Source organism: Corvus hawaiiensis, chromosome 2, assembly GCF_020740725.1.
Source record: "Corvus hawaiiensis isolate bCorHaw1 chromosome 2, bCorHaw1.pri.cur, whole genome shotgun sequence".
In the NCBI taxonomy this organism is placed as follows: Eukaryota; Metazoa; Chordata; class Aves; order Passeriformes; family Corvidae; genus Corvus; species Corvus hawaiiensis.
Window position 1 is genome coordinate 114,828,328 of NC_063214.1, and position 16,226 is coordinate 114,844,553.

Consider the following 16,226-nt stretch of genomic DNA (forward strand, 5'->3'; position numbering starts at 1 on the left):
AAATTGGTCTGTACAGGGTGTGCCCTGTATCTAGTGAAGGATAGGGTGACTTCTGTGCCCAGGGCACCCCTGCTTTGGCAAAGGTGTTTATTTTTGGAAGAGATTCAAAGAGCTGTTGTAAACTAGAGGATTAAAGGTTTCTGCCTTGTTTGCTCCTGCAGCAGCCATAATCCCCAGGAATTCCAGGGGTTTAGACTGCCATTTAAGAAAGTGTATTTTTCTAGTTGCAAAAAAATATGAGGTGTGCAGCAAACACTGTCAAGATTAACTAGATGACTTGGTTTTTCTATGTTCATTACATTTAAGGAAATTGTATTATATTTGGGGTTTCAGGAGAGTGTGTTTGATTTTTGTCTTTCTAACAGGTGGGAGATGGATCTGATTGCTGTGTAATTAATTCATAGGTAATTTCTTTTAATCCTAACGGGAAAATAACCAAAAAACTCATGAAGCTCTTCTGCTCAGGAAAATAAGTAATGAGGCACTAAGCACTTCAGTCAGTCCAGCTGGAAGGTGTTATCTGATTATTTCCAAACCCATTAAAAGGATTTTTAAATTACTTCTTTTATGTCAAAGAAAGCAAGCACAGAATTGGTCTTGTCTGCCTCCTAAATTGTTACAAAGAATGTTTCTAAACTTAAAACACTGCTAAGGTTTTTGATCAGCAAGGATAATATTGAAGAAAAAATCAATTATTGTTGTTTCAATTAACAAAAAAACCTCACTGGTTAATACCCACACAAAATACATGCTATTTTCCTATGTGGACTGCCTGATAGAGACAGGAATGGAAGAATGGCAATCAAACATTTTCTGGGTTTCATTACAGTGGTTGGTTTGTTTTATTATGAATCATTTAGCTGCTTTAGTGAAAAGATTGGAGACTCAAAGACGTGTTTTTTCTATGAGCATTGAGAGATCTGTTTTCAACAGGAGTGTGGCTAAGTCAGAAAAAGTAGAGAAAATAGTTCTGTGGCTGAAGAGGGGACAGAGTATAGAGTCATGTTATATGTGGGTTTGGGGGAGAGGCTGACAAATCTTTTCTGACATTAGAACTTTACACCATTGCTTATCCACTAGTAGAACTAAATAAAAAATAACTTTTGATGCCTTTATGGGAAACTTGATCCTAAACTTGCTTAGTTTAGACCACAATGAGCTGCCTGACCGGCAAAATGTAGATGTGCAAATGATTCCACAGCCGTTTACTACCGGTTTTCTTTAGTCCTTTGTTGTAGCAGCTGGCACTGGACACTGGTGTGAGACAGGACTGTTTTCCTCAGTCAGCACAGCAGTGCCTGTGTTGCTGTAAAAATGCTTCAAAGTCACAAAGGGGCCGTGTTGCTATCACTAAAATTGCTTTGTTCTCTGTGCCATCCTTGGGTGCAGACTTAGCCCCAGTGAATGGTCAGTGCCTCAGCCTGGGGTCGGTGAGGTGAAGGCAATGCTGACTCTCTGCATACACCTTATGGATTTCTGATGGGGGTTTTTTTGCTTGTTTTCTCTTGGTAATAGAATTTTGACCTTTGTGGGGTGTCAGGAAACAAGCTGAATGCATCTCAGAGAAATACATTCACAGGTCAGATCTTCGTCTACAAACAGTTCTTCAAAGGCTTATGTGGTGCCTCGGTGTGTGTCTTGCTGTGCTGGAGGATCCTCTCCCTTTATCCATGTCCTTTGTCCCTCCAAAGAGATCAGGAAGATTTGTTCATTTGTACCAAAATCTAAGCACTGAAGCATGTACAGAAATCATATCACAGAACCACAGAATGGTTTGGGTTGGAAGGGACTTCAAAAATCATCAAGTTCCATGGGCAGGGACACCTTTCACTGGACCAGGTTGCTGAGCATCTGAGTAGTGCCACCTCCATCAGTGAAGTTAGATCTCTCTGTGTTACATCCAAGGTTTTAAAACTTAAGTTTCCAATTTCTTGCAATGTGAATGGAAGTTCAGCACCCTGCCAGTGAAGGCCTAATATTATTTTAACAAGATGGTCTGAAGAGCACCGATTGCATTCTTCTGGGTAAGAGTCAAACATTTATAAAAAAATATGTAGAAATGCAGAAATAGTAGCTGTGTGGAAAAGGACACTGGGAATAACAGTTTTTGAGAAGTTTTTCTGTTTCAAAGCTGCACTCTGTTCTCCCTCACCTTCATTCCCCACACATCTATGCAAAGAGTGACTCAGGAGTGACTCCTCTAAAATACAAGAAAATAATTACATTTTAAATCCTAACTGAATTTAAATAAGGGCTATCAGCTTAAATCAGTTACAGTTTATATGCTCAGAAATAAGTTGGAAGGGTTTTTTTGTTGTTGATTTGCTTCACTGACTCATGCTAGATAACTCTCTCCTCTGTGTGTTCACTGAACAGTTTAATTCCACTTGGGTTTATTTTTCTGAGAGCTTGCATTCCCTAGCTCAGAAAGTTTTCTAAAATGTGATTGCCTCCAATTTGGAATGTCTAATTATCTGAAAGTGAGCTGGTGAATCTTGATGTGTTTAAGTGTTTAAAACACTTATTGATGTACTGATATATTTCAACAGAATTAAAATCAAAAAGAGAATGTGAATGATTAACCTTGACTGGATTTCTGTTTTGTTTGTTTGTTTGTTTTCTCCTCAGGTGGAGGTTGTGACAGATTTTGGGCTTCAATACAAAGGAGAACTGACGGTGGTTTTACGTTATATTCCCCCAGACAGAAACCTAATGCTTCCTCTGGGGCAATTTCAAGGTAAAACAAACATTAATGATGATGATTTAAAAAATCATGTGATGATGATGTATTAAAAATCCTCACTTAGGGTGAAGATTGAAATCACACTTAAATATGCTCGTTCATAGAATCACAGAATGTTAAGGGGTTGGAATGGACCTGAAAGACCATCTAGTGCCAAGCCCCCTGCCATGGGCAAGGACACCTCCCAGCAGACCAAGTTGCTCAAGGCCTTATCCAACCTGGCTTCCACAGTTGTGTTTATCTGTGAAAATTCTGAACCATGTGTATGTTTCTTTTGCTCCATCCTTTTCTCTTACACTGAACTTAAGGAGAGAGAAAGGAAGAGGAATATGCAGTCAATGGTTGATGCATGACTCTGACTTAATTTAAAAAAAAAATCCAGACATTAGGTAACATGATCAAGGGCAGCCACAGAGAAAAAAACTGTCCGCATTGTAGGCTGAGAGTTCTTTGTTCGGCTAGTTAGATACAGTGTTTAGCTGATCAAGTAATAGACTTCACTTAGTTCTTCATGCTTAATTTGCCTTAAGCTGCCTCCTCATTTTCACCCTTTTTTTCACACTCCTTTTCCTCTGCTCAGTCTTAGTGTATTACTGCTGCAGTTTAGTCCTGTAAAAGCTTATTTGAGTTCTTTAGGGTGAGCCATGATTTTCATCAGCAATGAACAAGGGAAAAGAGTTACTATCTCTTTGCATTGTAGTAGCATGAGGAACAGCAATCCTTTGAAGTGAGAGCAATCACTGGGTAGCACCTGAGTGCACATGGCTATACCAGACACACATATATCACCATCTTAGTGACAGTATTGCTTGTTAGCATTTGCATTTGATAGATTAGATTTCTTTCTTTTCCTTTCTTTTTTTATATGACAGATGATATTCCCCCTGCTAGCAGTACCGTTCTCTAAAGGTTTGTTCTCTTAAAAGCTAATTGTTATAAGCTCAGTCCAGATACGCTGTCTGCATTTTTTAAAATTAGTACATTTTAACATCACTCCTGATTTTCTTTCCCGGATGTTTTCAGCCTGAATCAGTCTGCACAATCTCTGCTGATAAAAGCTCCTTAGAACCTGCAGCAGCAAGTGCCCATGTCCTTGTGCTGCTGTTTGAATGCAGCAGCATGTCAGGAAGCACCATGCCCTCTGCCATGGTCTCTGGGGAGCAGTGCATCCCACACACAGGATACAGTTGGCTTATTTCTGGACTTTAAGCTTTGGGACAGAGGTTTTATAGCTTCCTTTGTGGCCCAGGGCTGCCTTAACATCAGCACTGGAAGTGGACTCTGAAAAGAGGGCAGGATTTACTGGGCAGGCAATTTTTTGTGTTCAGCACAGCAGTCCACAAATACTTACAATGGAACAGGACTTCAGATAGGGCATGTTGTTGTGTCCTTCAAGGACAAGCTAGTTAGTCCTTGGTCAAGTTCTTTATCAAATATGGAGTGACTTTTCTGCCCCTGCCTTAATGAGGAATGCTTTAGTCCCATTGCAATATATTACTTTTAAAAATCTAGCCAAGATAATTTACATTTTCAAATCAGTCTTACAGTGTATATATAATTTCTGATTGTAATTTTGCAACTTTGTTCTATGCTTAGGAAAGAGAGGCTTCAAAAAAGGAAAAAAAGGAGATTCTCATCTGCCATCTGGAGGCATATTAGAAGTCCTCATCAAAGAAGCAAAGAATTTAACAGCAGTGAAATCAGGAGGCACATCTGATACTTTTGTGAAAGGGTTTGTGGGGGTTTTTTCTCCCCCTTTTTAATGACTGCACTGGATCTAATTTAAGATTTGTGTAACATATCTATAAGCACGTGGGTACACAAAAAATTTACATAGTATGACAATATATGCATGTTTTTAGTAGATAGGCAGCGTTTTATGTTGGACATTCAAAATCCAAATTACACAGAATGCTTGTGTTCGAAAAAAATGAAAATAATCCTGCATGTCTCAGTATAATGGATTTCTCATAAATGTAGGTTATGCATTATAAATGTTACATTTAGGAAGTAATAGATACATTATTACAACATTTTTCTTTCCCAGTTTTTTCTCTCAATGCTAGTTTTCAGGCTTGCTGATTTCTAGATATCTTTGAGTTCATAGTAATGGCTTGAATGTTGTTACTAAATGGGGACAACAGGAAACATCCTGTCTTTAATTCCCTGGTGGAGCTTAGAATTTATCTTGATCTTCTGTTGTGCTTAAAACTATCACTCAGCTCATACATTTCAAGTAGAAGAAGTAATTTTCATTTTTTTCTGGACGATCTCTTCTTGTGGTTTGAGATGGACACTGGACAAGATGACTCCAGAGAGGCCCCTTCTAGCTAAAGTTTTTATGACTCTGTCTATATTTAGCCTCACTGAAACAAGAAGTTTGTGGTTGAGGCTTGGGGCAAGGAGACCTAATTCCAGTTTCTGTTTGTGGTAACTGACACTGTAGCAATGAGAACAAATGGAGCACAAATGCAAAATAAGCAATTCAGGCACATGCTTAACTTCATACCAGTGGGGAGATGGGGTCCTGATCCCATTTGAGTCCCTACATAATTGTCATTTATTGTGACTGTTATGTGACAAACCATTTCCATATTCATTTTCCTTTTCTTTCTCTCCCAGATACCTGCTCCCAGATGACAGCAAAGCTACAAAACACAAAACTCCCATAGTGAAAAAGAGTGTGAACCCCCAGTGGAATCACACCTTTGCTTTCAGTGGCTTGAATTCAAGGGACATACAGAATGTCTGCCTGGAACTGACTGTGTGGGACAAGGAGTCTCTTTCCAGTAATATTTTCCTGGGAGGTGTCCGTTTGAGCACTGGAAATGGTAAGATCCCATCTGACTCACGTTGCTTTTCTTATTCTGCTCTCCTCTTTCTTTACCCACGTGATTCATGTGTATGAAGGACAGAAGTGTTACTGAGTGTTTTGAAAATGTATGGGAAACTGTGGAATTTGAAAATGGAGAAAAGGCAACATGTACATAATCTGTAGATGATTTAGTTCTTTCCTCCACTGAGTGAGACACAAAAACTTTGTGCCCATCTATACTTCTGCATGGTCTAAAACAACTCTGAATACCTTGGGAAGTATTCCTTAGCATCCCAGTGAGAAGGAGTCAACTACTTCTGTCCAGCAGCAGCCTTTCTGCTGATGGTGATGTGACCTGGAAGAGGTGTGAATCCATTCCTTCTGTGTTGGGAAAAAGTTGCTTGTGGTGCAGCGTGTGGAGGTTTATGAGCCTCTGCCCACGCACCTGAAGGAGTTCAATGACAAACTGGTGCTCTCCAGGAGCTGCCTGTTTTCAGTGTAACTCCCTGTACAGGTGAAGTGTAAAGTGCTTGTCATTTCTCTTGTACACTGTTGTAGTAAACGAGCAGCGATGTTACCCAACTGCTTCCTAAAATGGCAAAATGCCTCATGTTTTTACAATTGTCAGGTGTAAGCAATGGCAAGGAGGTTGACTGGATGGACTCTCAAGGGGAAGAGCAGCACCTCTGGCAGAAGATGATTGACAGTCCGGGAGCTGCAGTGGAAGGGGTGTTAATGCTGAGATCCAGCATGGGGAAACGCAGACTCTGAAAGACTTGAACTGCTGGGGGGTGCCACAAGTAATCCTGGTTTCAGTGGTGTCCAGGCTCGTGTCACTTTGCCCATTTGAATGTGAGAAGGGTTGTACTCTTTGCCTTGGATATTAAGGCTGTGAGTGAGATTTTAATGCATTCTGCACTTTCATGTACATGTTTTTTACCCAAGCTTCTTGTGTGAATTGTTTCTTCTGAAGCCAGTGAGAACTGGACCTTGTACAGAGATCAGACTGGCTTCCTCTGTCCCTTCTGGCAGCTGGTGTGCAGCTGATGAACACTTGGTCTGAGGGCTGCTCAGAGTGAGCAAATTCTCTTGCTGGTCATTTAGTGAGTAATGCCACGTTTATGAATCTCCTTCTGGCTCAGAGATGGCCTAGAAGGCAGCAGTGGCACAGTACAAGCAGATTCAGAGCGTGTCTGTGCTTTGGTGTTTGTAGTCAAGAAGCCATAATGTTCTGAAGGATAACAAACAGTGTTTCTTTATCATGTTTGCTTGTTGGCCTGTGCAGTGGTGCAGCACGACAGGCTTGGGACCAAAACCCCAGTGAAGGAGGGCCAATACTTGGTTCAGTGAAATCAAAAAGCCTCTTATGAAAATAAATCATAACAAATCCTCAAACAGTGTCCAGAACTACGTGATGCTACTGTGGTTTGGATTCAGTTGACAGCTCTAGCCGAGACCTTCTGACGTCATTGAACAGAGGGAATATGTCCACATGCCAGTCCCCATCTGATGTGTTGCTGAGATGAGACACACACCAGGCTTGGACAGTTAGCTAAGACTTGATTCAACAGATTGTGTAGAACAGAATGAGATTAAAGCATGTGCCAAAATGATTTGCATAACTGTAAAATGTTCTCTCAATGGGCTGGGGTCCCATTCAGGCCCATGCACATTAATTATAACCTGAGTAGGACTTTCATTCTCCTAAACATCCCCTAGTAGATTTAACGATGAATGGGTCTTGGCCAAGTCAATCATTAATCTTATTAACCATGACAATTGTTCGACAGTAATTTTGTGATTCCTCAAGGTATAAGACAAAGGAAGATCAGGAAATGGAGTGAACAACATTTCTTCTGAATTTTCCACAATTAGAACACAACTTTCTATTTGCACTGGTAAATTAATCTATAGCCATTCCTTCATATTTTTTTGCCCCCAAAGTTTATTGCAAGAAATCTAGATTGAACAACAGAATATGAACATAGCTAAGCAACTACAGCTGGAGATTTTGATATCAGTAGCTGTCCTACTGTACAATTAAGTACATGTATTTAGAGCTGAATTCAAAACTTTAAGATGTAAATTATTTTCCTTTTAAGGTATTTTATGCTGGTTTTTGTTCGAGTGGCTGGAAACTGCAAAGAGGTTTACAACCAGTCTTCTAAAATCCTAATATTATTGGATAAAAAAGTATTTATTTGTGTTAAAAATAGCAGTTTTAATAAAATTATTTGTTTCATTATGCATAAGTTATTTCAAAATTCTGATATGACTTTCAAAAGTCACTGGAGGTACTTCTTGCCCAGTTGGAGACTCACCATTTTCAGGAATTAGCGAGTCATCTTTGAAAATGAAAATTCTCCTACAGACTCTCACATTGGGAACTGAAAGTCAGTGGTTACTCAAGAAAACTGATTTCATTTTCCTTCTTTATCTTTTCTTCATTTTATTCTGAAGTTCAGCTCAAATTGGGCAGTGAGGGAAGTCTAGTTTGGTTTTAGCTGACTTTTAATTTTTGCAACCTAAATGATTCTGTCGTTCTACAATTCTGTGCCGCAGATGCTGTGAGCTGATAAATTAGAGCACAAATATCAAGCATGTAACATTTTATGACCTTGTTCTTATCACAATAGTCTGTCTTTAAGTATTAGATTATTTTTTATTGCTATCTTCCAAAGTGAAACTAAACCTAACTTTTGACACCTAAACTACCTCTCTCTTTAACAGAACTGTTCTGAATTGTCTTGGTTGTTCGTACTACAAACCTGAATTTATTTTGGGAATAATGATATTACATTGACATGTAGGCACGAACTTGATTTTTGCTTTTGCTAGAAGTTGTTTCAAACAGCTAAAGCTGTTGAATCTAAAGAAAATGGTTCTTCGAGGTAAAATTCCAGCTGGAGTTTTAGAGGAATATTGTGCTGTTGAATGGTTTGCTTTGATTCATTTTGATGGTGAAAATGCCAAAAATAATAACACAAAAACTCCTCCCAGTTGGACCTTAGAATGGGCATCTTTTCATTTGCCAAACTGAAAAACTTAAAATGATGTTAAGTCGAATTTATTTTTGCATGGAGCACAAGTGTTTGCCTAATTTTTGAATGGCACTTCCTAACCTTCTAAGCATTAGCATTTCAGCTAAATCATGTTTTCCTTTGAAACAAAAAAAGTTTGTATTTTACTGCTTCAACTTCTGCCCATTTTGGTCTTAAGGCAGAGTTTGTGATGAATGGTCTCATCTGGGAAGTGCCACCCAGCACATACACGGGCTTTAAGCTCTGCCTTTCCTTGCAAAGGGTCAAAATGTTGCTCTGAGCCCACACCTGAAATTACAGGCTGGGCTGTGAACAGGCTGAAGTTCAGCATATGGAGGGAACAGTTTCACCTGGAAGTAATTCTGGCCAAGGTGGTGGTGTTTGCCATTGATGGGCTTTGGAGTAGAACAGTGAAATTACCTCCTGCCTTAGCAGGGACAGTGCTGCAGCAGGCTGTCAACATAAAAGGTGTCACACCCACCAGAGCCTCACGGAGATGACGAGCATCAGATAAACACTGGAGCAACTTGGAAAGTTTTGCTGTTCTCTGATGTTACCAGCTCATTTGTAGGAATCATGTGACTTATGGGAAATGTCACATTTAATTATGTCTCTCACCTCTTTGTTCTCTTCTTCTGTAAAGATGGTTTATGGTTTGGAAAAAGCACAAGATGATTAACTGCAGATTTGATTTCTTGTTTCCCGGATATTTGAATTAATTGCCAATAATTGTGCGTCATCACGTGCTGTGTGTTACCAGGCTGAACAGAAAGACAGAAAGCCAGGAATTAGACCAAAGCCTTCCTTTTCTATGTGTGTTTATGGTATTGAAGGTGCATTAATGGTTTATTCAAAGTTAATTTTTAGGAGGAAATAGCCACAATTTTAACACTGATTCATAAACTCCTGCCCTGAGTAGATAAATACAGTAGAGCTGACGTTTCTGAAGTTGTTTTCTACACAGACCTGAACAACTAAAGCTGCATCAGTGGAGAAGAAATCAGCTCTATGGTGGGTTTGGAAAATGTGTTACAAACCACATTTTACACTGATACATATTTTTCTAGCAAGGTTTGTGATTAAATTTTGAGGGTTTGACCCATTAAAGAAGAATAAAAGTACAACTTTTGCTGTAAAAAGTCAAGTGGGGCCAGTAAATACACCAATAGACAGTGCCAGTATCTATCAAAAAGAGCTGATGCCATGGGCTTTCCAAGCCCTGCCAACAGACTTTGGTACCCAGCCCTGCACTCTGGTGGTTTTCTCTACCAGCTATATGGGGACTTTAGGCTTCCAAACCTGCTTGCGTGTTGAGAAACCTAAAGCAGGATAAAACAGGTTTGAAATGTCCTCCCCATCTCCTCTACCTCCACCACATTACACAAATGAGATGAGAGGAAAGCTGCAAAGATTGAGGGATGATGTTGCCATCTTCCTGTGCTAATCCAAGTGCCACTGCCCTCCTTGGATGCCTTTAAGAAGCCACATTTTTTCATCTTTCTTTCCCAGCTGGAATGGTTTAGGAGAGAAAGCATTGGGATGGCAAGCATGTTTTGATCATTGTGCATTAGACTGGAAGCTTTTCCTTCTGTGCCTCTTCTAATACAGATTATGCTGAGGTAGCACAAATGAAGCATTTTTATATATTAATCTTTGATTTTTCTTTTCCTGACTGGTTAAGCCCTGTTAAATGCAATTATTCTAAGTTGTATTCTGCAAAATATCAACTCAGCTATAACAACAGAGCAGCCTTTGAGCATCCACTGGTCCTAATTGATAAGGAGAAGTAACGGGAGGGTTGCATTTAGTCTGGCGTAATTTTGACTTCTTGGTGGGTCTGCTCATTTCCCAGCTTCAGGAATGTAAAGTTTGCAGTTTGCTGTGTAGCATCAATGAAGAAAAAGGCTGCTTGGATCTCTTACAGCTCTGGAGAAGAGATGAGAGTCCTATTTGCACAGCTGTCTGGTTTGTGGGCTCACACAAGGTAATAAGAGTTGTACCTGAGTCTTTGCAAGGGTCTCTTCCCTTCATCCCTCCCTTCAGTTCAGCAGCCCTGACCACAAGGTTCTCCCTGGACACTGATCCCCAGTGTCTGGGAGGCAGCAGCATGCAGAACTGAAGGGAGAGCCCCACTTATTTTCTTCTCTATGAGGTTAAGACTGGAATTTTCCTTTGCTAACACACAGTATTGATTTTCAGCACTTTGCCACCATGACAGAAATCAGCATCTCCTGAGACCTGGCCCATGCACTTTATAAACTATTTTTTAAAAGTAATTTAAAAAATATGGGTTTTTTAAATTTATTTTTTACCCCCAGAAATGTTAACACCTGAGAACCCTAGAGAAATGGTGGTGAATTCCAGAACAGGATGCAGACATCTATTTGCAGTGATGGCCTTTACCATAGCTCAGGAGGAGATGCTGAGAAGCATGCTAGCAGAACCTTACCACTGTGCCCATGAACTTCCTACCCAGTGATTTCATGTTTGCAAATGCTGTTTAATAAGTGATAATAATACAGTGTTACTTATACTGTGTATATTGACACTGGAAACTGAATCTCAGCTTGCTTTTTAGGTGTTTTTTTTTAGGTTTTCTATTTAGATTATTTATTTCAACAGTTCTACTTTGTGGCAATAACATGTATATGGCTGTGTGCTACTGCTCCTGACAGCTCTGTGTAGATTCCCAAGGATAGTTCTAATTGTTGAGGTTTGCCTAAAGCCAAGCATAGTCATTTGCTGCAGCAATTAGAGAATGTCACATATCCCTCGTGCTGCCTTTGTTCTGCTTAAAATCTGTTGCTAGCAATGTGTTTAATTATTCTTCTGGACATGAATGGTAGTAGCAGTAAATGGCATTGCAGTATGTTAAGTTCTGCCCAAATTAAGACAAAGCAAAGTTTTCTGCTGAGAACATCTTTGTACTGTGCATTGTACATTGTTTTGTGGACAAAGGTGGCTGTTTTCAGCTGTTGTCAAGATTTCTGTTATGTCTTTTAAATTAAAATACTGAAATGTTGCTGTGTCTTTGTCTCTCCTAAAATGAATTACAGCAAACTATGTCTCCTGGGAACATCCTGTATTATCTCATTGAAATGATGACTAACGCAAGAGGCCTACCATGTCTTCAGAGGTGGGACTCCATTGATGGTGCCTGGGTTTTTTTGGTCTTAAAAGCACTTAAAAGTATAGAAATTCAGCTATTTTTTGTTTCAGAAGCATTAGATCTGATTTTTTTTATATATTCTAAGAAATAGGGAAGTGCACTGTTCTCTTCCTTCTTGCTACAAAATTATTTTACACGTGCTTTAACTCTGCCTGTTCACCAGGACCTTCCCTCCATCCCTGAATCTCCTGCTTCTTCCCTAGTTCAAGGTCCTGCCTACCTGAAAATCCAGGTATGTTCAAAATGCATCTTTTCTGTAATTGCTAGTTCTGATTTCTTTTTTATAATTATTATAAGAAAAAACAAGCATTCGACCCCTCAATTTACACTTTCAGCACAGTCATGTTCATTTCAACTTACCTCAGAGCTGAGGGCCCTCTTGCACCTTGTGGTTCTCTAGTTCCCTGGGCTTTTGTGTCTTGCTGTGGCTTCCCCAGTGAGAAAGGAGGCAAACCCTGCTCCTGGTCTGGGCTTGTGCTGCCTCTGCTCACTTTGGAGCAGTTCCAAAGTCTGGCTCAGTTCTGGTGCCCACGTTACGGGGAGATCACCTCAGCATGGCTCAGGGGTCTCTTGGTGTGGTTTGGGCACAGGCTCTTTTGCCCTCACACCACCCTTGTCTAGCTCGTCCCTGTGCTGGTTCTGGCCTTTATGGGCAGGTCAGACACCCAAAAACTGGAAGCAGCTGCAGGTAGGGAAGAGCCTTCCTGCCATTTCTCTGCCCTTTGTACCTTTGCTCAAGACTGTACTTAAGGACTTGCTTTGGGGTCTGGAAGACCCTCTGACCCCCTCTGTCACTCCTACACAACTGAACTGCAGTCCCTCCTCCCCTTCTCTTGGAGGTGATAGATGACAAATTCTCCTTGTAAACTGGAATTATGGGCCATCCTAATCACTGAAATTCAGGTCTTGGTACTTTCTGGCTGCGTGGGTGGCAGTGGGAGATATGTTGCTCACTAGATAAGACACCAGCACATTCTGCATGGACACTGGCATTCCCATTTGTTTCCTCTGTGTTTCACAGAGCATGCAGCAGCTGGATCACTGCTTGAAAGTGGCCAGAGAAAACATGCATGAGCTCTCCTCAGCTGCCCATGTCCTCACTGGCTCCTGTAGCCCAGGCAGCCTTGCTGCTACTCTCTGCCTTCCAGCATCTGCAGATGGTTTCCCACTTTTCCCTTCAGCAAGCTGCCATAAAAATCTCTTCCAGACACAAATGGGGAGAGAGAAATGGGCAGCCGCACATGGCCAAGAGGAGCTGGGCCACCTCCTGATGGTGTGGAGCACTCACTCCCTTTTCCCTCTCTGTGGATGTACAGCCAGAGCAGAGACTGGTGAGTGGCTGGAAGCGATCAAGCACTGAGATTGCACAGCCTGAGCTCTATTATTCCCCCACCACAATTTAAAAAGTGGGTTGTGATCGTAAGAGGATTTAAATATACTCCAGGTTACTCTTTAGCCTCTGCATTTTCATTAATTATGTGATGCAGTCTGACTCATGCTCTTATGTAAGCACTGAGCTGTAATGAAGCCCCATGTTGTGGTTGTTTAGTGCAGAAATGTAAAGGATCATTGGTGTTTTCATTAAAATGCAACACTTGCTGTCCCAGAGGGCTTTGAACTTCAAGAACAGGGATGTGAAACTTCAAATTCTGCCTCTCCTCTGCAGCTGTAGAGGAGGTATGTGACAGCAGGGGTTGTTCTCATCTCATTAGGTAGATTACTGGGTAGAATCTGGGGAAAATCAGGCCATTTACAAAATTGTTTTTTGCTGAGAAATTGCTGCCTCCCACAATTTATCTCAATAGTTTTGTTTGTAAAAGATACTGGATGTCAGGAACAGTAATTCTTTTCTCATCTGAAACAACTGAAGTCTTCTGGTTCTTACTCAGAACTCCAGACTGAAGTAGGAACCTCCAGCCCTTGACTGTATCCATACACTGTGATGTGTCACATCTCCTGCAATGAACAGCCTGGAGGTGGGATGGAAAGGACAAGACTTACGGCAGGTCTAATATTCGTGTTCTAAATCAGATTTGCATTTTGACTGCAGTGGTAGGATTAGAGCTATGGCATGAAGAGCTATGTTGGTAGCACTAGAGAGACTCCAGCCAGTGTAACTTTGAGGGAGGGGAATTTTCTACTAAACCTTCAGTAAAAAAAGTGCTCTGGTGTAGATACTGAACCTTGCTTATGCCACGTTATTTTTCTGGAACCAAAAGTGTACAGGATGAATTACTGGAATATATTTGCATATATAAATGCTGGGCTAAAGCCAGAAATACTAAATCCCTTGTTCAAACACTCCTTTCCCAAAAGGCCATTCTACCAAATCCCTGCATACCATACATGCAGGCTGATTTAACTCCAAAAGAGACTGCACGTGGTATTTTTCACTGTTCCCCACAAAAATGTACAACAGAAAATACCAGAAACCTTGTATTACTAATCAAGAACAGCTTTTCTTAATCACAGGATTTTAATAGATGTTCTGTGCAGAATATACCTAGTAATCCAATCACTCATGCACTCTCCTCCACTTAATTCAATTTCCTGTAACAGCCTAGTGATTGCAATCACTTTACTGATTGTAGCAATTGTAAAGCCCTGCTCCTGTTCACCCAGTCGTGAAAGATGACTGGATGCACTGACTCTGTACCTAAATCAAAATGGAACAGCAGCAGACTGGAATTGCAGCAATACAGGAGAAAAATCAGACCCATTTGAGGCTTTTTTTTAATAGGTTTTAAATCACTGGAAATCAGTTGCTCTGCTTTTTCAGGGAGGAAAGTGAGGAGAAAAAAACCACTAAACCTGTCCACCTGTGATTCATGCTATAAGCATGTGCATGCTGAAGAACCTGAGCAAGAGAACTGGGGCAGCAGCAGTCTGTGTATGGATGTGTCCTTGGGCTCAATCACAGAATCCCAGAATGGTTTGGCTTGGAAGGGACCTTAAAGATCATCTCGTTTCAACCTGCCTGCTGTGGGCAGGGGACCTTCCACTAGGCATGCTGCTGAGAGCCCCACCCCACCTGGCCCTGAACACCTCCAGATTCCAGTGCCTCACCACCCTCACAGTGAAGAATTTCTTACTAACATCTAATCTAAACCTGTCCTCCTTCAGCTTAAGGCTTTTTCTGTCACTTCATGTCTTTCTGAAAGTCCCTTTCCAGCTCTCTTGTAGCCCTCTTTAGGCTGCTCTAAGGCATCTCCAGAGCCTTCTCTTCTCCGGGCTGAACAGCCCTGATGCCCTCAGCCTGTCTCGGTAGGAGAGGTGCTCCAGCCCCTGGACCACCTTAGTGGCTCTTCTCTGGGCTCCTCCCAGAGGTCCATGTCCTTGGTGTGCCCAGCCCTGATTTCCTAAACCACTGACTCTCTTAGGCAGCAGAGGGAAGGCAGCTTGGGGTACAGCTGCGTCCACCACCCCACGGGCTCTTACCCTCCTTGCTTCTTTACAGTGGGCTGCAGACTGACTTTATCTTTGGTTTGGTCAGGTCTGGAAGAGAAATGGTATTTCTGTGATTTTTGTTACCAATCCTGTCCTAAGAGCAACACTTGGAATGGCTCAGGGCTTCTTTGCCCCTCAGTTGCCCATCTGGCAAAGTTGGCACCACCACCTGCAGAGCTCAGGGTGTATCCTGATCTTGACCTTTGGCATCAGCACTGGAGGGCCAAGCCATAGCTGCTCCTGGGTGTTCAGCAACACTCTCCTAACACTGGGAAGCAGATCATCCTGTTCAGAAGAAATGGCTCACCCCCATACACCTCCTCCTTGGTGCTGTCACGCTTCAGGCCACAAATTAGCTTTTGTTAGCTGGTGTCAAGGCTGACTTACCTCTCTTCACATCCACTCCCTCACTGACTCACTTGCAGGACCAATCTTATTAAAAGAATTTTTTTTTTACTTTTTTGTTTTCTTTTTTTGTAATTTCAGATGATGTGAGAGACCAAATTCTGGTAAGGATTACTTTAAAGATGCTGGTAAAACTGTTCTGCTGACAGCAGTGTAAAATTTAAAACTCTTACCTTATGGTCAAACAAGCATTTGGCTGAAAAAAGACTGTGCTCTTGAGGGGCAGCACAGATGCTGGAGTGCAGCTTTTCAGACATGTCAAATTATGCATCAAACCCTGTGAACAGGCATCCAAAGCTGTAACTCTCAGTTTTCACTCCTCTGATACTTGTATTCTTCTTGCATGATGTGTATTCTTTGCAGTGGATTGTCAAGATTGTGGGCTACAATAAAACAAATGAAAATTTTTTCCTGTTTTGACTGCCTCCTAGTATTTTTTATTAAACAGGGAACTTTTTTGGTAATTTGAAAGTGATGACTTGGAAACAAGTATTTTCACAGCTCTGGAAGTGACATATCCTTGATGAAGTTTCCCTGGAGTAATGTTTCCCTGCCATTGAAGCAAGAGCCTGGTCTGTCTCCAAGATGAAGAGGAGAAAAAAAATC

General features: G+C 41.2%; 1 protein-coding gene across 6 annotated transcripts in view; it reads left to right on the forward strand.

Moving 5' to 3' along the window:
- Positions 1-16,037, forward strand: part of SYTL5 (synaptotagmin like 5) — an 83,977-nt gene extending 67,940 nt beyond the window's left edge. For all 6 annotated transcript variants that reach the window (XM_048288951.1, XM_048288963.1, XM_048288924.1 and 3 more), the window contains 4 exons: positions 2,629-2,737; positions 4,340-4,475; positions 5,366-5,574; positions 6,187-16,037. In XM_048288951.1, coding sequence (XP_048144908.1) covers positions 2,629-2,737; positions 4,340-4,475; positions 5,366-5,574; positions 6,187-6,329 — 597 coding nt within the window. In that variant the 3' untranslated portion in view covers positions 6,330-16,037. The remainder of the gene's footprint in view (positions 1-2,628; positions 2,738-4,339; positions 4,476-5,365; positions 5,575-6,186) is intronic.
- Positions 16,038-16,226: the final 189 nt, after the last annotated feature.